General features: G+C 37.9%; 1 protein-coding gene across 1 annotated transcript in view; it reads left to right on the top strand.

Annotated features, from left to right (window-relative positions):
* LOC136867111 (RING finger protein 141) overlaps positions 1–24111 on the top strand; it is a 59990-nt gene that overhangs the window by 12632 nt on the left and 23247 nt on the right. The window contains exon 4 of the mRNA XM_067144216.2: positions 13979–14289. Within this exon, the coding sequence (XP_067000317.2) occupies positions 13979–14289 (311 nt within the window). The remainder of the gene's footprint in view (positions 1–13978; positions 14290–24111) is intronic.

Below are 24111 nucleotides of genomic sequence, written 5' to 3'. Positions count from 1 at the left end.
TGGCCGTACAGATGAGACAAAAGAACTGGTTTGTTTTGTGTAATGTTCGATATTTTGTGAAACGAACTCTCTTCTTTCTTCATTTGAAATGCAACAAACATTTGAATGACCAGTCTCGAAATTGCGCTTTACATTAAATGAGGGGATACAATTATTGTTTTCGAACACAGGCAACACATCCCTTTAACTGGCCGAATTCTCTTGGCCAGAGTTCTTGAAACATACGGTCACCACCTTTGTTAAGTTTCTGTTATTTTCGGCACCGAAAACGTGTTTGCGATGTCTGTGTACAAAACCACCAGAAAACGACACTATCTCACTTGACTTTCGGACCTATCAGTGTAGCCGTGTTGCCATATTGCACGTCCGAATGGAACTAGGATTTAGATTTTCGATATTTATTTCTTACACGTGAAACACTATAAGATATGCATTGTCTGTAGTACAAGACGTATATATAAAATAATATTATGTTCACGTGGCGTGCCACTGAAATCGTGTTCGCGTGTCACCTAGTGACACGCGTGGCATAGGTTCGCCATCCCTGTCCTAGGCCTTTCCTATCCCATTGTTGCCATAAGACCTATCTGTGTCGGTGCAACGTAAAGCTGCTAGCAAAAAAAAAGAAGAGAGAGAAACAAATGCATTGCTGTTGTAATGAGTTATTCAGTATTATTAAGTCAAATGTGTTAAAAAAAAACCTCTCCGCATTCATAATAAGCATAATGGCAGCCCACTTATCTGCCTGAATTTTGTACTTAATAAAGGAGCTGGGTGGGTTTATCCCCAGCAATCAAATGAGATACATCTCTCTTAACTACACAAGACTGTATTTAGATTATGATTGAAAATTTACCTGCTTTAAAGCTGGGGCAGTCATGAAAGCTACTAGCAAGGTACTCTTGCTTTGCTATGGTTTTAACTGAGGTTTCTTCTTTATGTTTTGGAAACTGCACTCTCAGTGGAGCCTGTGTAATACACCCTCTTCATCTTTTGCCGGTGGTAGGTGGCAATAAAGGGGGATATCAGGAGATGAAAAATAGTGAGGTATTGTTTAGCTGCCCCGAGGCATCTAGGTATGTTCGCCATTACTTTTAACTTGTGCCAGGTTCTCCTATCATTGAAAAAGAATACCCATATTTTCAAATGTTGCTGCTTTGAGTAGGATAAACATATTGAGGTGATAATAGGTGATTATAGTCTTAAAATGAAAAGGAAAGAAGGATTAAAGAAACCCTGTTGCTAGTAGTCGTTGCGTGACTTTGATCGGGTGATATAACCCTTGCTATGAATAGCACATCTGTTTGTGTGGTGTGTAGCAGGCCTGGATGATGGGAACCGCCCAGCAGACAGCTCAGTGCATGTTTTAGTTTGCAAACTTTGAATCAAACATGCACACCGGAGTTTACAATTAGGAATACCCAAGACTACTATCCAAAATCATCATCATCATCGTTGACCAACTCCAATTTCCCAGGTGTGGTATACGAGCCCTTTCCATTTTGTTCTGTCCATGAACCATTCTTCCTTCACAATCCGCTCCCAATCCTGACCTCTCTCCTCTACATCCTTCTTCACTAAGTCTGTCCATTTTTCTCTAGGTCTGCCCACTGGTCTCTTTCCCCTGATTTCTCTTTCATACTCCTTTCTTGTAGACCTGTTGGCACTCATTCTTTTCACATGACCAAACCACTCCAGTCTTGCCTTTTGGATCTTCTGGAATAAGGAGTTTTCTAGTCCTACGTCTTCTCTGACTTTTTTATTCCTGATTTTATCCCTCCTGGTCTTCTGGATCATTGTGCGTAGGAACTTCATTTCTGCAGCTTGGAGTTTCGAGTTGTCCTTTCTTGTTAATGTAGCGGTTTCCAGGCTGTATGTGCGGATAGGGGTGTAGTATGATTTATACAGTGTCATCTTGTTTTGAGTGGTACTCCCCATAGTAGCTGTCTTACTTGGAGGTAAAAATGTATTGCTTTGCTGATTCGACTATTTACTTCATATTTAGCTAAGTTATCCTTGGACATTATACTACCCAAGTACTTAAATTCTGTGACACTATCCAGCTTAGTGCCATTTAGCATGATTTCTGGCTGATTGTCACCCTTCTGTACCTTCAACACCACCGTTTTAGCCTTGTTGATGTTTAATCCATATCTCTCAAACTCCTGATTCCACCTTTCAGTCTCTCTTCTACATCTTTCTCTGAGTTACCCCAAATTACCACATCATCTGCAAATGCAAAAGCTTGTAAGTCTTGTTGCCCCTTTTCTTTTAGCGCCTTTAATATGGTATCCATTACAATGCTAAATAATAGGGGCGACAAAGCACTACCTTGTTGTACCCCCCTTTTTCTCTCAAACCAGTCTGACAGTCCAGAACCGACTTGTACACAGCTTCTGGTTTTCTCGTAAAGCACCTTAACTTTTGATTAGACTGTCTCGAACTTCGAGCTTTCTTAGGCACTCCCAAATAAGCTCCCTTGGTATGCTGTCATAGGCCTTTCCGATGTCAAGGAACAGTAGATATAGAGGCTTCTCTTTTTCCCAATGTTTTTCCATCAGCATCCTGACAGCAAATATAAGTTCTGTTGTTGGTCTTATTGTTCCTCTTCTAAAAGTGGTTCTACAATTTCTCGCAGTCTATTCTCTATAATTTTTTCCAGAATTTTTAGTCCATGGGAGAGTAGAGTGATACCACGGTAGTTGGTACATTTCCGTCTGCTGCGTTTCTTGAATATAGGTACAATACCTTTCTTCCAGTCTTCTGGGATGGTATTTTTCTGCCATACTACATTTAGGAGTCTATATAGCCATTGGATTGCTGGGGTTCCTCCTGCTCTTAACATGTCCACACTTAACTCATCTATTCCTGCAGCTTTCCCTTTCTTCATACTTTTGAGGCTCTTCTCTATCTCCAACCATGTGATTGGTGGCTCCATATTTTTACAGGGCTCTTCACTTTTTCCAGATTCTTCTCTGTTTCGAATTACATTTGATGCCTCTCCATTCAGGAGCTTGTCAAAGAAGGTCTTGAATTCTCTCCTGATTCCATCTTCCTCTCGTACTACTGATCCAATGTTTGGCATAAATATTTACATGACTTAATACATCTCAGAGAACAGATCACTGCTGCCTTTGCAACTGTTGCTCCAGACATGCTTCAGCATACGGGGCAAGAAGTTGATTATCGACTTGATATCTGCTGTGCCATTAATGGGATTCGTGTAGAAATTTATTAAGGTATTTAAGAGAAAACCTCTTATCTTTCTTCTTCAGTTTAAGATCATGATCGCCTCAATATATTTTTTTCTACTTGAAGCAGCAATGTTTTTGGGTATTCTTTTTCGATGACCCTGTACATTTCTATCGACTGTTGTTGGTCAATTCTTATCTTTCAAACCTGATGGTATTAGGTTTTCGTATTCAAGAGAGTCTTGTAGTTTTACTACCTTTCATAGTCCTTCTGTTTCATAAGCTGACCCCCTCATTAAACAACATGTCCGAACTGTTCATTTTTCTTCTTAATTATAATGGCTGATGACCCTGTCTTTATCCTTACAAAAACATCTCCACCACCACTATTACAGAACTTCCCTGTAAAATACATTTTCTTTTTATCTTCTGGCTAGAGAATTTCAAAGTTGTGAGGGGAGCTCGCTCTCAAATAGGTTTACAGTACGTTCTTATCATGCGTCTTAAACTTTGTCCCCAAGCATTCACTCTCCATGTTTCAAATGCACGCTTTTTCCTATCATAATAACGCCATTTGTGGAGGCTGTCAAACTCTTGAATTCTTCTTTTTGTAACATCTGCCATTGTAATACCAGTAGTTTTATGCAAGTTGAGAATAAACCATGGGTGATCTACATATTCCTACCTTGTAAATGGGGAAGACATCCCCCAGCGTGTTCGTGTGGAACCAATGCCATCTTGGCCCACTTCGTCTCTGACCTTAGTTGAAAGCTTAACATGATGGGAATACTATTGCATTTTTACCAAGGATGAAACTACTGTTGATCTTGTCATTCACTTTATGTGCAAGATTGGCCTTTATAAATAAGAATTTTATTGCAGCCAATGGCCATATAAGGAGTAAATACAGTATCTTTCCTCTTATTGTCACCAAGTTTGTTTGTACTTTTGATAATTGTCCATTATTCATTGGCAAGCTGGGTGATCGTTTGTTGCCTACATTTGCACTGTAAGGCATGATATTTCTTGCAGTGTTGGTCACGGAGTCTACACACACAATCCGGGCCTGGTTCATGGCAATTCAAGGTCTGGCATACTTAATAATGAAACCCACGTATGGCAAACCTCGTAACTGTATGCCGTAAGTCATATCCTGTGCATGTCCATTCACGGTTGATCATGGTGTCTGTCCCGTAGAAATCCATCCTAATATCTGCTCTTTTTTCTTTCAGTTCATGTAAGAGTTGCCAATAACTTTTTGTGGATGGTAGCAGTAGGTGAAGTCTTACATCCTCCATCCTTTATAAATCATTCTAAATTTCAAGTATGTAATTACTCAGGGAATATAGTCGCTTAAGAAACAATACTACCTATTTGACAATGCTCTTCGTAGCCATAATTTTCCTTAAGACTGGTCAAGCCTACCAGCCCCATATGGATATGCAGTCCATCACAACAATTTTCATTGTGTTCATTTTCGTATGCTTATGATGAAGGAAATTGAACCTTATATACAGCATATTGGAGGAGTGTGTAAATACGTCATGCAAACGTACAATTCTACACTACGGTATGGTAAGGTTTATTTTCCTTACACGTAACCACAGGAAAATGAACGGAATGAAAATTGTTCTGATAGACTGCATAACCATATGTGGCTGGGAGACGTGACCTGTCTTAAGGAACATAGTGGATAGGAAGAGCATTGTCAGATAGGCAGTATTGTTTCTTAAACAACAATATGTTACCTTTTGATTTATTTTTTATTTTTGTATTAAATTGAATTTTTTCCTGTTGCTCTTCTAAATTCTCTCATTGAAAGTTTGATTTGATATTTATTTTTATTGTTGGTTAGAGACCCAACATGGTGGCGGCTGCAATGACCTCACAGTACACTCAACAGGCTTACTAACGTTGATACATTACACTCAGCTACTGAATGACAAATACAAAAGATAGGTTAAAGCTGTTGAATTACTTTTTATCCTTTCCTTGCAGACAGTATTCATAGAAAAGAGCCTCTCTGACTTAGATTGGCCTGGATACTAGAGAAAATGTGAATTAATGAATAATGACTTACCTTTAATAGCGCAGGGCAAAAGATAACCCTCCAAAAATTGCAAGCATGTTTCTGGAATATGAAAAATAGTTTTGTTCCTGACACTTTCAATTTCAGATCTCTATAACGCACACTGTAAGAAATAAATCCCTTAATTAAGCCGTGACTGGTTAGTAGGGACCTGAAAAATCGCATTAGCGATAAATGCAAATTTTTTAATCTTGTACTGAATCCAAGCCTACGGTAATTCTAATGTGGAATAAAATCATTTTTATGCATAAATAGAAGTGCGACAAATTGCGAATTGTGACCCAAAATGCGAAATTAGTATGAATATGCAATTTTGGTGTGAATTCTGCAAAAATGTGCTATTTTACTGGCAAAAACAACATATTTTGGCAAAATCATCAGAAATACTCAAAATATGATGCATATGAAAAATTCTAAGTTCCCATGGAGGGAATTAGATATTTTTCACCAATAGAGCTTGTCAAAAACAGATCAGATGTAGGCTTTTCAGGCGTTTGCTCTATTAACCAGCGTTTTGTCTTAGGTCTGACACTAGACTCATCAAAGTGGGATGTGTTAGATCCTACCCACTGACGCTGGGGTGTATGCAGGTGAACTTATCAGAAGCCCATTATAAGAGGCACAGTCTGATAACTGCATACGGGAGATAAATCTCCACAATGGAATTATTGCCTGCCTAGCAATTCCGAATGGAAAATTCAAAGTTCCCATGGAGGGAATTAGATATTTTTCACCAATAGAGCTTGTCAAAAACAGATCAGATTCCCTCCATGGGAACTTAGAATTTTCCATTCGGAATTGCTAGGCAGGCAATAATTCCATTGTGGAGATTTATCTCCCGTATGCAGTTATCAGACTGTTCCTCTTATAATGGGCTTCTGATAAGTTCACCTGCATACACCCCAGCGTCAGTGGGTAGGGTCTGACACATCCCACTCTGATGAGTCTAGTGTCAGACCTAAGACGAAACGCTAGTTAATAGAGCATACGCCTGAAAAGCCTAACATCTGATCTGTCTATGATGCATATATCTTTCGACCATTCCGTTCGATAAAGGAAAGTAGCCGATCAATTGCTGTTTGCTGACTTTAATCGATATTTACAATGGGAATAGCAAGGGGAATAAGATCTGTATAGATTATTATCGAAATATAAATCGACTGGCATGGAAATAATGAGATAGAAGCAGCGTTGTTTTCCTGTTCAAAATTGAAACTAGTGAAGAGTAGAAAGTCGAGCGATCGTTTAGGTTATAGGGCGCACAACAAAAACTGCGCATGAAAGGGCTCAGCAATATGCAAAGGATGGTTTATATGCCACAGATTCAGTGACAGTGTTTTGCAAGTATTGTAATTGCCAAGTTGGGTGGGGAAAAAAAAAATAAGAAAAAAAAGATAGCCTTGTGAAACATGTTAAATCTGAAAAACATGTGGGTAAGCAACGCGATAATAAAGTTCAACCCTTGCTGCTAGTACGTCTCAAAGAAAGGAATCTTCTGTGCTTACACAGTTAGATAGTGTAAATGACGAAAAATTTCCAGAGATAACTTCTCGAAACGCACAGTTGAAGTATCTGCCAAAGCAAATACACCTCTGGAAAAGCTGGAAAACAAAGAGCTAAGAGCCTGGATTACTGAGTTTTCAAATGAAGAGCTGCCATGTGTAAGAACTCTACGTGAAGTATATTTACCGGGTAAGCTTCGATTTCATTGATTGGGTACGGGTTAGGTATTACAACATCGAAACCTCGCGCAAAATTGAAGGATACCGAATTTGAGTGCGATTTCCATATCGAACTATCTTACCCGTACGCAATTGATCCAGTAATTTTAAATTATATTGTTATAATTTGAGGTCTTTCTTCCTTTCTAGAAGTTGCATCTAACCACCAGAAAAGAACAGCAGAGGCTCTAGGCCTAGTGAGGAAGAACATCAACATACTCTGTAATGAAACTACAGATAGAATGGACCGTTGTGTTTTTATCTTCATATTCCAAGTCCCAGCCGGATCGAAAAGAGAGCTGCACATTGTTTCTGTGAGCTATCTTGATGCAGGAAATGCTACAAATTGCTCTCGTGCTGTTTTAGAAGCTCTGCTCAGTTATAGTGTACCATATGATGCAGTTAAAGTGTTTGTTAGTGACCGTGCTCCGTACATGACCCGGTGTTCTGAAACATTAAGTGTGGTCATAGGGGATCATTTACTGCATGTACAGTGCTGGGCACATAAGATCAGCTTGGTTGGCAGTAGTTGGGTCGCACTGATGACAGATTTAAATCATATGGTTGCGATGGTAAAGTCTGCATTTTTGAACACAAGAAAGCAAAAATTTACAATTCTTAACATCAAAGTATGGTGCTTCAAAAGAAGCAAAGCTTTTTCCTGCCCGTCATAACCCGATGGAATAGCTGGTTTCAGGCTGTGTTCTATTTGAGTGTTACTTCACTGATATTGTTACATTTTTCAAGATGTCTGATATGAAAGACATCAACAACTGTGGTATTTAGTACCTGACTGATCTGAGTGACCAAGAAGTGAATAGGCTTCACTCCCACATGGTTTTTGTCACAGATCATGCAGCTGAATTGGTTGACCTCCTTACTGAACTTGAAGGGTCTCTGTATCCTACCTCTCATCTCCTTTACCCCAAACTGCATAACCTTGACGCCAGTTTTATCTTCATTTGTGAGGGGAATTTTTCTGCGGCAACTAATGATGCTTTGATTAAGCGCACTCCTCTACAGCAGGCTGCACGTAGGGATACATTTGTCAAAGCTGCTCGTTCTTCACAGTGCAAGCTAGCCACATTGAAAGCTAAAGACCTCAACCATAAGCATTTTATGTCGTTTTCTCAAGCTTTGTATCCAAAAAATATAATTTTGAATAACACTGATAAATTAGATGAGCTTGAGAAATTGTTTGGAGTAACAGATCTCTCACAAAACGATATCTGGTCTGGTTACTGTTCTCTGAAACATGAAATTCAAACCCAGATGAAAGAAAGTGAAAAAAATGTGATGTCATGCTTGCATTAACTGCAGTTCAGACAGAGTTCAGCATAGTTGCTGGATACTGTCTTGAATTGTTGTGGATCCCAACAAACATTATAGATAGCGAGCGTGTGTTGTCTCATTACAACACAATGGTTACAGACAGACGGTGCAATGCCGAATTACTGACAGTGCTTTTGTTTGTACAATGAATTTGTATTGTGTGTGAACCAAGGACAATAATTGCACTTCATAAACTTGGAATCGTTAAAATTAATAATACCATGCGATTATTTTAACTTTGTAAATAGATGCTAATTTTGAAACAAATAGATGCTAATTTTTCAGGTCCCTACTGATTAGAAATTTAATTACAGTAAACAATGTTTTATTATAAACCACCTATTCAATACATTAAAATGTTATTACATTTAGAGTTTCACTATTAATATAAAGTTATAAGCGGGACATGTTTCGCTCTCTTATAGAGCATCATCAGCCGATCTAGAATCTCAAAGGTTGGTTTATATTTACAACTAATGACTTAAAAACTATTTGTACATTTTACAGTCTTAAACTTATTTTACTAATATCATAGGAGGCATAATCATTGGTAGCATGCCTTATTAACTAGAACTTAATAGTGGAAAAGTTGATAACAATATATTCATTTAAAATTATGGTAGAATAAGTTTGCTCTCAAATACTTACAAACATTTGGTATGTCTAAAATCTTGAAGAATGACTTGTGCTTCAATCTTAAGAACTTATGATTAGGTCATAGATATTTAAAGTTTAAAACATGACATCGGGTTAAAAGTTTGTTATCCTTTGAGGATAAGACTATGAAATTCTAAGATTTCGTCATCTTGTTGATTGTAACATGTGACAGGTTAAACTTTATTCTTTACGAATTTTGAACTTTTGTTGTCATTTGACACTGGTGATGATGTTGATTGAGTATGTATTTGTTGACATCAATGATCAAAGCTTTGAAGCAATGAATTAAAATGGAGCGTAGTTAAAAGGGACGTGATTCGACGAACAATGTAGCTACAAGTTGTTAAATAGGCCATCACTTGTTGGCGTGTCTGTAACAAGAAAAACGATTCATGTGAGTGTCGAATGTTACTGGTTAAGTGAGCCCTTAAGGAAACTTCACTTACCCCTCCAATTACTGCTTCTCTGTCTAGTGTTGTCTAAAGTTTCGTAGTAACTGCCTGTTGTTCTGCATCTGCTCCTTGTGTTGTACAAGTGAGATGGTAGAGGTTGTGGGGAGGGAGTAGGGGTGGGCAGAGTAATGTTAGTAGGTGTGGCTTAGGGAGGGGAGCGTTTAGAGGAGGTGCAGGGAGGGGTTGTGTTCATTAATGTTACATGATTATTGGTTGTTTTGGGGATAAAAACTTCAGCAAAATTACTTTTCTCTAGATTAAGTGTTTGTAAAAGTTTAGGCAGTTGTTCATGTAAAAGATTTTTATTTCAATTTCGTCATTTTAAGTTTTTTCCTTATTCAAATTAAAATGCTGGTCTAAATAAATATAAATATTTTCTAATTCTGTAATTAATTTTCCCTTTTCTATTTTTTTAAATGATTTTTAAGTCTTTCTCTATAGTTGTAAAGTGGTAGCCTGATTCTCTCATGTGAACACTCATAGCAGAATGTTTATTGTGTTATGCAGCATTGACATGTTCATGGTATCTTGTAAGAAAGTACGACCAGTTTGGCCTATGTATGAAAACTTACATTCTACACATGTTAATCTATAAATACCGGAATTTAGATAAGGGTTATTGCTTGAATTTACGCTATTATGGTTGAAAAAATGTTTCGGTTTGTGTTTTGTGTCTTGAATGCTATGTTAACATCTTGTTTCTTGATAGAATTGTTATTTGATAAATGGCTGGATTAGTGAATGTGAATGTTGCAATTTTGGATTTCTTAGTTTTGTCAGGAGTAAGATTAGTTGCTAATTCCTTTGACCGAGCTCGATAGCTGCAGTCGCTTAAGTGCGGCCAGTATCCAGTATTCGGGAGATAGTAGGTTCTAACCCCACTGTCGGCAGCCCTGAAAATGGTTTTCCGTGGTTTCCCATTTTCACACCAGACAAATGCTGGGGCTGTACCTTAATTAAGGCCACGGCCGCTTCCTTCCCACTCCTAGCCCTTCCCTGTCCCATCGTCGCCATAAGACCTGTCTGTGTCGGTGCGACGTAAAGCAACTAGCAAAAAAAAAGTTGCTAATTTGTGTTTTACTTTATTAATGATACGATGGACAATATCCATTTTGTAGCCATTAATTGAAGCCAGATCTTTTATGAATTTAAGTTCCTTTTTTAAGTTACTATCTGAAAGGGGAATTTTGAAAGCTCTGTAAATCAAGCTAAAGAAAGCCGCGTGTTATGTGATTTTGGGTGGAGTGAGTCGTTTTTTATCGTTAACGGAGCGTTATGTTAGTTTGCTAAATATTTTAAAGTCAAATTTGTCACCTAATCGTGTTACACTAATGCCTAGAAAGTTTATTGAGTTGTTAGATTCATCCTCTTTCGTAAACTTTATATTTGGGTCAATATTATTTAAGAAATCTAGGATTTTTTCACTATCGTTTTGTTGACTATCTATTATGACAAAGGTGCCATCTACATATCTAAGCCAAAGAGAAAGTCTTGTTATGTTTGTTTTTATTTTGTTTTGCTCCAAATGGTCCACATGTATATCAGCCAGTATGCCCGACATGGGGTCATCCATTGCTGAGCAAGTTTGATGGTAAATCTTTTTGTTAAAGGTAAAATTATTATTATTTAAAACAAATTTCAGTAAGTTAATAAATTCTTCCATTTTGCATTTGCTTTTAATCTACTCTGTTTGGAAAGATTGAGTTTGGTGATATTAATAGTTTCATTGACCAGTATATATGGATACATGTTGGTTATGTCAAATGAAACCATTTTATGATGTGGTTGTAAGTTGAATTTGTTTAATTTATGACATAATTCTATTGAGTTTTTGATCAACAATTTGTTATTAAACTTGTAGTGTCTTTTGAGGAAATAGTGTATAAATTTAGATGTTTTATATGTGGGTCTGTTTTTGCTGTTAATTATGGGACGTATGGGTACATTAGTTTTATGTAACTTGGGCAGTGCCCTTGCCGTTGGTATCTTAGGGTTCATGCTTATCATCTTGTTCATTAAACAAACAAGGTAGAATTCTTAAGGATAATTTTTAGGTTCCACTGAATCTTATTTATAGGATCTTTGTTTACTACAGTGTAGGTTTTGTCCTAAAAGAATTCCTCAGTTTTTTTAATATAGTCGTCTTTATTTAAAAGGACTGCAGTTTCACCTTTGTCTGCTTTGGTAACGATTATGTTGTTATTGTTTAACTTAGTTTTTAGTTTCATGATTTGTTTTATGAAAGTAGGATTAGGACTTTCTTTCATTTCTCTTACAAAAGTTGGAAGTTTCTTTTTGACTTCAAACCTGATATCATTTTGTAAATCTGGCATAAATTTAAGTTAGATTCGACTTCTGCTACTACGGTGATCACATCTTCTATTTTTTGTGAGTTTTAACTTTTGAACCTTTATTGAATAGGTTCATCTCATTATCCATGAAGTCTGTATCTGATTGATTGTGGTGGGAATGTTTTTTAGATCAAAATTAGGTTATTTTGCCCTGTTGTTAAGTGTGTTTGAATTTAATTTGTTTTCCTTTAAGTGTAAGAGTTTGCTATACAGGGTTTTCTGTTTCTTGTCCAAAATGTCAACAAGCTTTTCCGTTATGTAATTTTGGATAAATCTCCATTCTAGAGGAGATAATAGTTCAGAAATTTCCAAGTATGTACGGTATAATTGCAAGTTTAGAAATTATTTCTTCATATAGAGTAATTTAATTTAAATTTTCAGCCAGATTTCATTTATTTTGTTCTGAGTATCAGCTACCTTTGGATTATATATGCTCTTTCTTTGTATAGATTTTAAAAATCTAGGTACTAGCTTAGATTTTAAACATTCTTTCAGGAACCAAACATCTTTGGATATTTTGCAAATTTTAACTTTGAGATTCAGATGTGTATGTATGTTCAGTCTTCAGCCTCTAGAGCTGGTTGGATCCTCAACAGCTCCGCCATCAGCTGTCATAGATGGCCTAGGCATCACTGAAGAGGCGTACTAGGGAAATGAGGAGTGAGGTAGTTTCCCATTGCTTTCCTCACTGAGCCAGAAGTTTTTACATATTAGTCTGCCAAGCCCACTGAAATGCATGCACCAACCGACCCTATGAGCAACACTTTCACACCATTCATAGCAGTGACTGGCTGCAGAAAGAATAGCATTACTAGCATCGCTCATACCTGTCACTTTCATATTGTCAAAGCTAAGTATAAGACAGAGACAGATCAATGAAAGTAACAAAATTACTCTAGCCCATACCACAAGACATAGTGCACTGTAAACACTAGGTCCTGCCAACAAAGGCATGAGATTCAGATATCTATCCTTTTTGTTTGTACCAGCCTCGTTGGCCATTTCATTGCAAAGTAACTAACCTCAGTACTCAGCACTCGTCAGTACTCAACATCAAATTATGTAGTGTGACTACAACCACCACATGCCATGACCGTTTCAAATTCTGGGATTTTCTTAATTTCAAAAAATATGGTAACCCTGTGGCCACACATGATGTGAGCTCTGTCAGAGACAATATGGACATTGCCTTGATTACAGCTGGCCAATAGCAACAAAGAAAAGGGTCACATTTTCCAGTTTTAGGCTGTCTTGTCTTTAATTCTTTATAAGTAAGAGTACCTTTTTGGGGCAGGTTGATGTGTCCCTGGCAAGCATCAAGGAAGGATCTCTTGTCTGTGATACATCAGGTATTGTAAATCATCATATTCTGTTTCCAAACATGCAGGATGGGTACCTAAGTGCCACCTTACATTTAGATTCGCATTTCATTTTTTAAGAGAAGCTGATAATCATGATGTTTTGTCCCTTAAGCTTTAGTCCCTTGACCTACCATTTGTTTTTGAAAACGTGTGCCCTTACATGCTATTTATTTTTCACTTCTTATGGAAATGCAAAAGGTCATATACAGTGATTTTACACTCATATCAACAACTTTGGTCAGTCTTACAGTTCTTTAGCTGGTTTACTTGTAATAAAAGTAGGTTTATTTTCTTGAAGTTCCCAAATCCAGTCGTGACTACTGTTCAGGGTATCTGTTGATATGTTGCGGGTGTATGTGTGTAACATAAGGTACCTCATATTATCTGTTGACACTGGTGCGCCCAATTTAGTTTTGCCACTGTCACTTGAAGATGAATTATTTTGCATACTTTCATACCACTCTCAGTATCACTATTCTCAAGCCAATCATGAATAACATCATACCACTCCAGGGCTGCCATGTCCATTTACAAACGACACTCAGTTGAAGATAGTGAGGTGCATTTTATTTTTCATATTTTGTCGGTAACTGTAGAAATACGCCTGTAAGTAGACTGTGTACACAGATGGATTTGTTTGTCAAAGTTTATTACTGCATTTCAATCACTGGATGGAACCTTCCATCAAAGTTGTGCATGAAATAAAAGTCATAACATTTAACATAACGTTCAACCTATCCAGTCTATTCATTGTCTTATTGTAGGATAAGTTTAAATATTGTTGTTTACCTGTATGCAATATTTACTGTATATTTCCTCCCCAGGTTTTCCAAACTTTACAGTGCCAGTTGATGGCTGCAAAGCAACGTACTGCTGCTGAAGAAGATTGTCGAAGAGAAACTAATCTGAATCACACTGCCGAGCAAAGTCTGTCAGAGTCATCTTCATCAGGAAATACTCGAACCGAGTATGATAGTATTAAATATCTGACGGCCACCATGCTGCTTGAAGAAGTGGACAATGCAACTTCCAGACCAGGAGAGAGGTTGAATGAATGCTGTATATGTTTGGAGCGCAAACCAGATGTGATGTTGCCTTGTGCTCATAGTTATTGTCTTCCGTGCATTGAACAATGGTAGGTGTAGCTCATTGATAATACTATGATTTTGAATAATTCTCTGTTTCTTCCATCATCATTATAAGTGTTGTGTGTATGACAACTACAGGACCTTGAAGTAGAGTCTACCATCACCTTCACGTGTGCCCAGCGTGATCTATCTCTCCATCTTTATTTGGCTTGGTTTTCTTTTCCAACTATTTTCTTTTCACGTATCCAAAGGTTTCAGTGTCTTTTAAAAGCAGATTTTATCCTTAAAGCTGACAACCTAGATGTAAAGCCTGTATAATTATATACCGTATTTACTCGTGTATTAGACCCCCTCGCGTATTAGACGACATCCCCCCCCCGGCTTTTCGAGACGAAGAAAATGAAAAAAAAATTCTCGCCTGTAAGACCCCCAACGTAATTCGTCAAAGAACGACAACGATTCCGCTTCGAAGCGGATACAAGTCTTATTGCAGCTCTGATGACATTACACAAATTTGTGAATAGTTTTGTCCGTACGACCTACCCAATGAAAATGCGTCGAATCCAAGCGGTACTACAGCTCTGATGACGTCACGCAAATAAATGAATAGGCCTAGCTTCATGTCCAACCTGCACATTGCAAGCATGCATCGGCCATGCTATATGTCTGTGTTTTGTAGTTAATAATGTCCGCCAGCGTAATGATTAGCACAGTTAATTGCTGTTTTCTGGGGTCTGACTTCGATACCCGGTACCATACTGCAGGAGATTTACGAATGGCAGGAAGGTTGATATGCGATAAAAGCGATACATGTACCTCCCCTCCACTGGGGGTGTGTCTAAAAAGAGCTGTACCTCCTCGGGATGAGGAAACGAGTTTACTTTGGTTGAGAAATATTCGCGGTTGTTGCTGTTTATACAGCAGGCGAGATCATTAACAAAGTGGTCGTTTAATATCTCGTAACTCGGGCCAATATAGGTATATATTTGGAGAGAAGTAAGTTTAAAATGTGATAAAAGCTATCCAATTAAAACGATTGTTTTACTTGCCAACGTACCTAATAAATAATAATAACAATTTTATGTCCCCACATACTTTAAACGAATTTCGGAGATGCCAAACAAAACATACTAGGGTATGAGTTAATAATTTTTAAAAAAAGGAAACAACGAACATACGAAATTAAACATTATAATAATAAAACGCATTACTGCCACACCTGTAGATATCCATAAATGCGGTATATTTTCCTGTTATTTATTATTATTTTTTCTGTCGAACTTTTGGCACTATCAGGGTGATAATATACCTATCCTAAACAATGTGGTCTGTCTCACCTCATGGACAGCTGTTTACACAAATCCTGATGTGATAAATGTAGAGAACAAACATGAAATGTACTTAAAAATAAGGGTCTGTGTTTCAACAGCCGCAATTATCAAAAGAATGTTTCCAGTTACTATATATTACATTCGGAAGTGCAACTCGTAACATACGCTAGTTATCAGTTGATGGTTTGGCATGCCTTCTACAACACGCCTTTATTCGGAAGGAGTGGCTTCTGCTAAATATACACCAACTGGGAATATCAGAGACCATCTGGGAATAGATTTACCTGTTTAGACTCTATAGTCGGGAACGAAATTATTTTTAAAAGGTTCAAAAAGACGGGACCTCGTATGCTCTTGTTTGCAGTGCATGGCTCAAAGAGATGAAGCATGGCTGATGCGACTGACGAGAGATAGCAGTGAAGATGCCGTCACTTAGAATGCCGACACGCTGGTAGCACGGCAGGGAAGTTGGCGGCGCAAGGCGATAATTCAAAAGAAAGCAGTGATCAGGTTTACTGTGTGGTAGGCCTACTGCTGAACTGACAGAGACAAATGACTGGTCATAACTTCTTTTGTGTCAATATTTAACTATATGATAACACGATACCCTTATCCCTTTCTCCTACAGGATCGAGTATGAAATGAGACGAATCTTCGTAGCGAGTTTTTACGGCCATATGCCCTTCCTGACGTCAACCTCACCAGAGGAATTAATGAGATGTAACGAATGACGTGATATGAGTAACTAAAATGGACTTTTATATGTACCGTAGGCCTAAAAGTCGTGTTCACCATTTATTGTCTTTTTACGTTTAGAAATACTGCCTTCCGATGAAAATAGCCAGTATAACTTAAATATATTCTAAGTTTGTTAAATAATAGTGTAGGATGTTTACCCGTAAAATTCATACCTCTTTATAACCTAGAAGTCATGTGTTCGCTGCACACAATTTTGAGGTTATCGCACATTGGACCCCCCTTTACTATTTTTGGCTGTAAAAATGGGGGGGGGGAAAGGGGGTCTAATATGCGAGTGAATACGGTAATTACCATTTATCATGTTCCTTCACTGTGTTCTGTTTTATTGCATATTATTGCTTATAGCTAGGGACTGGAATTTTTTTTTTGGTTTGTTTTGCGATAGTTGCAAATTTTAATGTGAATTTCAACCGAAAAAAGTTAATAATGCAAAATTAGTAAATACTTGCGATTTTGTTGGTAATTCATTATAAATTCATTATTTTTTAGTGAAGACCATATTTATCGACAGAAAAACGTCCAAAACTCGATTTTCAACCATAATTATCGATTAGCATTAATTGATCAATTAAGAATTGATTTATACAATGGTCATATGACTTTTTATCGATTATTACTGATAAACAATATCTGTGAGATGTGTGTCATTTTCTTCCTGAATTTCGGGTTTCATAAAACTTAACTATCGATTTTTACTGAAAAGCTATATTAGCATGAGACAAGACACGAGACGTGTTTCCATTTCCCGTCATTCTTATTTGAACTAAAGATGAAGGAAATAATTTAAACACCGATATATTGATGTTGCAGTAATTGAAAACCTGTTTTTTATAATCGATATACCGTATTTTCTCGCGTAATTAACGCACTTTTTTTGACAAAAGATACAGGTGAAAACTTTGGTTGCGTAAATTCTTCCAGGAATTCAGATGTTTAAAAATTATTTACAATTCATTTACATTTAAAAGGTATATCAAATATAATATAAACACAATCGGTTGAACTCATTGCGGTTATCGTCATTTGGTGTAAAATTCCAGCGTGAGGTTTTTCTGAAAAGTCAAATAGGATAGGCCTACATCAGGTAAGTTGGACATGTGGGTTTGAAGTACCAACACTCGAAAATATTCTTCCCGTTTCAAGCTGATAATATGACCTGAAGTGAATTAAACATGAACTAATAAAAGTAAAATTCATGAAATGTCATAATAATGACATACCGGCAAAACAAAATAAAACTGTCCAAAAGGAGAATGGCCGGGTATTGAAGGAGGGACCCTACTAGATTTCCCCAAACCGTTTGTACCCAATCTTGTACGAGTGACGTGTCCATCCACCCCTTTTCTTGGATACGAACGTGGATCCCTTGCAGAAATTTGACTTTAGGCATTGTTTTTCATTTTAGAACATCGTAAGATGTAAGCTTTCTGCTGTCAGCTTTTACAGCAAGCATTGCAGTACATAGTTGTTTTTCGCTTCCGGTAGCGCATACGATAACACTCAATGTCCCTTTCGTATCGATTGTTCTGTTTTGTGGCATATAGAAACTGATTGGCGTCTGACGTGTAGTACCTATTTGGGAAATCAAATATTCCTTCATTTTACGCTTCTCAATCACGAAGTGATGTAAATCAATTGCTTTTTTGTTGAAATCATTTGGCATTTTTTTGGCATAATGTTATACTTCGTCGAAGAGAAAGTCCATTTCTCTTCATAAAATTATTCATCCAGCCGCGGCTAACCTTCAAATCGGAGACACTGATTCCATGTGCACTGGCTATTTCTTGTCCTTTAAAATACAGCATTTCGTGAGAAACGGCATATCAAACGTGCGTGACAAAATCATATATTTAAGCAGATTCTCCTCAGTTTGCGGAAACTTGCCGCTTTTTGGTCCGCGAAATGCTTTGCAAGACTCGTTGGTCACTTCAGGTGCACTTCTGTTACCACGGTAAGGCACGTTGCATTTGAACACTGAATTCTTGGCGGCCCGCTACCCTGTTCTCGTATGTTTCGGTGTAACTGATCACCGCGAGTTTATATGATGCAGTATTTCTCAAATGCTTGCTGTGGACTAACAAACAATTCTGAGATCACAGAAAACGCATGTCCCGTACCTGAAACACTCATAAAATATGTTTGTACCAGACTGGAATAGAGCGTCACCAGTTACTTCTGGGTTGATTCTCTCACTGAACTAGTGCGGTGGTATTTCCTACCGCTGATAACAGCACGTTGCCCAGTATTTGGAATAGCCGGTTTTGCAATAGGAAGGCTGCTACTTGAGTAGCTGATATCTGTATTGCGAAATGCATCCGGAGCTGCGTGATGGATGTTCGAAGAAGTGGGTGCGTCAAATACGTGAACATTTCTTTTTCTTCACTTTGGACCCAAAAATATTGAGATGCATAAATTATGCAAGGGCATTAAGTATATGAAAAAAATACAGTATGTTGTACATGTAAATAGATATATCAGTATATTGAAACGATACTGATATATTGCTAACGATTTTTAAGTCACCGATATACTTACTGTAGAGGGAACATCCTACGTAACTCAAATTATGGTAGGTAAGGTGATCTTAAAAAAATATACAAGGGAAAATAATTAATTGGACTCTACATGGATCTGTAGATCCATCGGTGCAGGAACAGGATTCAGAGATTTGAATATTATATAGGATTCAGTCTAGGACTGACGCAAATGTAATAGACTGGTATGACTTGGAAACAATATTCTCTAACCCATGGGTAAGTAATGCAAAAATCGGACTTGAATTATCATCATCATCATTATTATTATTATTATTATTATTATTATTATTATTATTATTATTATTATTACTTGTGAGGGGTGGCTATGAAGTTGTTTACATCTATTAGTATTATTATTATTATTTGTGTAGGTGTGTACGAACTTTATTTGGTCGTATTATTTGTGAGTTTTTGTCATAAAACATCTACTGTGTATATATTAATATGAGTTTATTTGATGTAAGAACACATAAATTATAGTATATAATTTATTGTAACCTGTATATATAATGTATAATCCGATGCAACATTGTGCAACACACTGTAATACATCCAGAACAACTCAATGTGTGACTAAATGTGTTTTGGTCCAGGTAACTCGAGGAAAGTGTGAGGTGGTTGGTATGGTAAATCACTATCACAGGTAACTTCACTGAATAATAGCAATATGTGATATTGTTAATACCAATATTGCCATGGAAATCTTAGTTACTTTCCTAATTATCTCTAACCTTGGCAATTAGCAGTATTCCACTTACAAAATCATTTTCGGAATCACTCTCCCTGACTATAATCTCACTAGAAGTGTTTTCAACACTATTATGAAGTCCATTTCACTTTCTGACTCAACATAATCATCATCATTCACTTAACTATGTATGTAATCAGTTAGACCTTCATTGTTTGTAAATATGTCACCCCATAAGTCCGCCATCACTGTTGACATATGCACAAGATGTGCAGACACGGCCTTCACATTTTAAAATGTTTTTCACACGAGAACAAATAATTTTATGCAGCTCCTGGTGGTAAATTTGGAGACTACACACCTTCCTTGATAAAAATATACTGATATGTGCTACCATCTAATGGAAAAGGAAGAACTACAATGGTTTCTAAATGAGTCTGCATGAGGGATGAAATATCATTCCTGGCACTTTCAGCAAGTTCACGGAGGAATGAAAAATCATCCCTTGGTGCTCAGAGAGTTAATACCGGTATTTTTCACAGACTGATTTGTTTATTTAGCCCAGAAAAGAGCCATTGGTATGGAGCTGGGTTGATAGAGGCTAGGAAACATGTAAAAGGATTTCAGTTATCCACGTTGTTTAACGCAGCACCTGCTCGAACGGACGACCTCCATGGTCGATACAGAGCTGCACGTGATGTTGTAAGGACCGTCTGGCCAGTTGCAACATCTCTGGCATGCCTCGGTGATGAGCTGTCTAAGGTGACAAGGATTGGACAGCTCCTGTGCATACACCAGTTGTTTTACATGGCCCCATAGAAAAAAAATCCAGGGGCGTAAGATCTGACGGACGAGGGGCAGGTCCTCCCCTTCCTATCCGTATGTCGCATAGAGATGTTTCCGTACAACCACCGCCGTGTGCGGTGGAGCTCCGTCATGTTAAAACCACATCCTGCAGCGGTCAAGGAGTGGCACATGTTCCAAAAACGGTGGTAGTTCATCTTGGAGATAGCTTTGGCTGGGCAGATGGCCCTCAAATAAATGGGGACCAATGAGGTGATCACCCATGATTCCACACCGTACATTTACGTCCCACTGTACCTGAAAAGCTGTCTGTCGTACCCAATGAGGATTATCCACACTCCAGTAATGCATATTATGGCAATTAATGGTTCCATTGTTGTGGAATCGTGCTTCGTCCGCAAATAAGAGAATCGCTAGAAAAGCAGGATCACTAACCACATGCTGTAGGATCCATTGACAGAACGCCACCCAGGCAACGAAATCGTTGTCCATTATATCTACGCTCGATTACATTAGACTGTTTATGATAAAAACAGTTTTTCATATCAGGATGAGCTCTTATTATGAACTATGATGCTGTTTTTTAAGAATAATCATGATGAGGAATGCTAAATCACATATGATGGTTGAAAAACGAAGTTCACTGATGATAAAACGTCGTCTAGATCGGCATAAATTAGCCTGTATGGGATTCCTCGCGTTGTGTTTCGGACATTATTTTGTGCAATAATATGTTGACATTGGTCTCCTAACGGAGAATTACTGATCTAGTAGGTGAGACTTAAATCGGGTGTATCCTCTAAAAGAAGAAAAAGGGGGGAATAATATGTGTGTCAGCTATTGGAAATTTAAAGACTGTAGCACTGTAAGAAGATAACGAAAAACGCTTACCCGTGTGTGAATTGGTCCCTTGGTTGTTTACTGAGGTTTTGATGGTAACTGACTTACTGCTGCGTGTTTTGTATGAGTGCGGTCGTGGAGACGGGGAAGGTAGCGGTGAGGGAGGCGGGACATTACGCGAGTTGTCGGCCAATGGGGAGGATGCAGTAGTAGGAGGCGCTGTGGGTGTGGTTACTGTTGCTGCCGTTACTACGGGAGGATTGAAAGCATGTTTATAATGGAAAATCTTCATGAAATTATTAGCATTAATTCCGAATTTAGCAATTAGTTTGGGGATTTGCTCAATTATGGGGCTGTTAATGTCCGAGACATCATTTAAATTACTATTTTTATTAAAGTATTGGTCCAAAAAGATGTAAGCATTTTCATACCCGGTCATTAAACTGCTTTTATTTACGTATTTGAGTATTTGCATATCTTGATCGAAAGTACTGAAATTATGCCCTGTCCCTCATATGAATACTCATAGCGGAATGCTTTTTGTGTTTCAGGGCATTATAATGTTCTAAATACTTTATTCTAAAACTGCGGCCAGTTTGCCCTATATATATTGTCAGCAGACGTCACAGGATGATCTCAAGCAGGCTGTGTCCTTCCCACTGATACAGTATCCTGCAGACGTCTTTCCACACTCCGAATTGTCATGCCCGTCAGTTGTTGTCTATCCGGATAGCATTCTTGGTACAGGCATTGTGCCTGGTTTGCATTCTGTCCATCTTCTCCATAGATAAGTAACATATCCACATACTCGTCGCTGGAATACGTCTCGAGGCTGTGAATAAACTTTGTGTCGCGAATTGCTTCAAAGGAAGGGAGTTCACGCAGCTACATACTTACCTGACATGGCATGGCATGTTGTCCTACCTGTGGTCTACGAAGCTTGGAACATGTACGACATAACTAACTGGCCACAGACCATCATCTCATCCTCGTCCAACCCAGTACCATACCCAATGCAACGATTCATACAGTCTTTTACAGGGTCAAATAAACAAATCAGTCCTTGGAAGCTATCAAGTATGCAACCTTACCACATACCAGGCAATTGGCTGTTAAAAATATTCTTATGTGGGATTCGAACCTCCTACCTTGAGCACTGTCCACTATCACATACCTCCCCTTCCACTTGCCATGTGGCCTACTACGACACTTGACATACAGCGCCCTCTTCATAACCTATTCAGTACCGTGTTCCCGGTCTGTGCGTCCATCTCCTGTTTTAAAGTACATGTTCTGTGTATCTTTACTCGTTTTTTGGGTTCATTCGAGGTACCCATAATGAATTAATAGTGGTGCTCACGATTCATGCTGTCTTCTAGCCCGTAAACACACATCTCGTTATATTACCCCATTGTAGGGAGAGTGACCGATGTCTTGTCTTTCAGAATTGTAGTTAATTTGAAGGTATGCATAAAACTGAATCGCAAGGGGCTGGTGGATCACCTGGTACAGGTGTCAAAATTAGAATTCAACAGAGACAAATTTCTACAAAAGTCCTCTCATCACAAAGTGGAAATGTTGTATCTTTTCTTCAGTCAGAGTATTAGAATATGGAAAATATTGGTAATACCCTAAAAGAACACGTTGGTCTTCGAAATATCGGTCTATGAAAGCGCTGCGTTATGCTTGTCTCAATGTACTTAAGGCTCGGTCAAGAATAATATTGATACCTAATAAAGAGGAAGAAATAGACCAAGCTGTTGGTTTGAAAAAATAATTAGAAAATTTTGAATTCATTATTCAGACAAAGATTCTACAGTACATCACAAATTTTACTACCTGAAGTGTAGAGCTTTATAAAGCGTGTCCTCTTATTCAGAATGGAGTTGATAATTTATTTTGCTACCAAAATTATTTTGAAGAAGCAATGTCATCAGCTACATTTTTGGCAAGGAGTTGGGCATTCCACCACAATTTGAAAATACAAGAATTCGAAAAGCGATAAGACCATTTAAAAAAAATGAAATGTGTCAGGATGAGCGGCTAGTAGATTAAAAGCATACTTCACAATCACTGTTATTAACCCTTTAACGCTGAAATTATTTTTTTCGTCCGTTTTCTTTGAAATTCGTCTAAATCACTTCATGTCCATAGTATAACATAACTAAAAAATATTAAGCTCATACTTTTCACGGTTTCGTCGTTAGGTGGCGTGTTCATATGATCACGCTAGGCGGATGTGTTAGCATTTCATTCTGTATAGCATTTCTTTGGTATTTAGAGATTTTATGTATTGATATTGATAAATTATGAACAAAATACACTAAAATAAACTAAAGATGATAATTTACGAAGAATATACATTAATTACATACACAAATAAAGCAATAAAAGTCTCAAGATATTCGTAATACATTCAAGTTATCTAATTCACAGAAATTACCGAATAGGAACAAATATAAGAACTGTATGTTTCACACTGTATGAAATAGGACAAAGCATGGAACACAGAGTCCAGCATTACATTTTGTGCACTCGGTGCGAACATTACTGGAGCATTCCTTTCCAGCACAGCGTCGTCGATTGCAGGGCGCTATGAGGTGCCCAATCCCGTCAAGTCGTACATCGTCAGTGACACTACTCTGCTGGATGCTGTATCTCGAGGTGATAGGGCGCCCTCTTTCTACTGGCGTTATTTTGAACTTATGTAGATATGTTTGCACAATGTGGCGACGAAATTCTAGATGTGACAAATCCCATCCAGACCTCCTTAGCAGTAACCATGAATATTGTGATGGATACGTCCAGGAGCCATGTGAATAGCGACCACCACCATTTCTTTCCACGTATGCCTACTCTGTAGTACGACACATTCTGGTCCATCCTATCTGTTCCTGCTGAAACGGGATC

The sequence above is a fragment of the Anabrus simplex genome, chromosome 3 (assembly GCF_040414725.1).
Source record: "Anabrus simplex isolate iqAnaSimp1 chromosome 3, ASM4041472v1, whole genome shotgun sequence".
NCBI lineage: Eukaryota > Metazoa > Arthropoda > Insecta > Orthoptera > Tettigoniidae > Anabrus > Anabrus simplex.
Note: the sequence above shows the minus strand (reverse complement) of the source record. Positions and strands in the feature narration are given on the sequence as shown.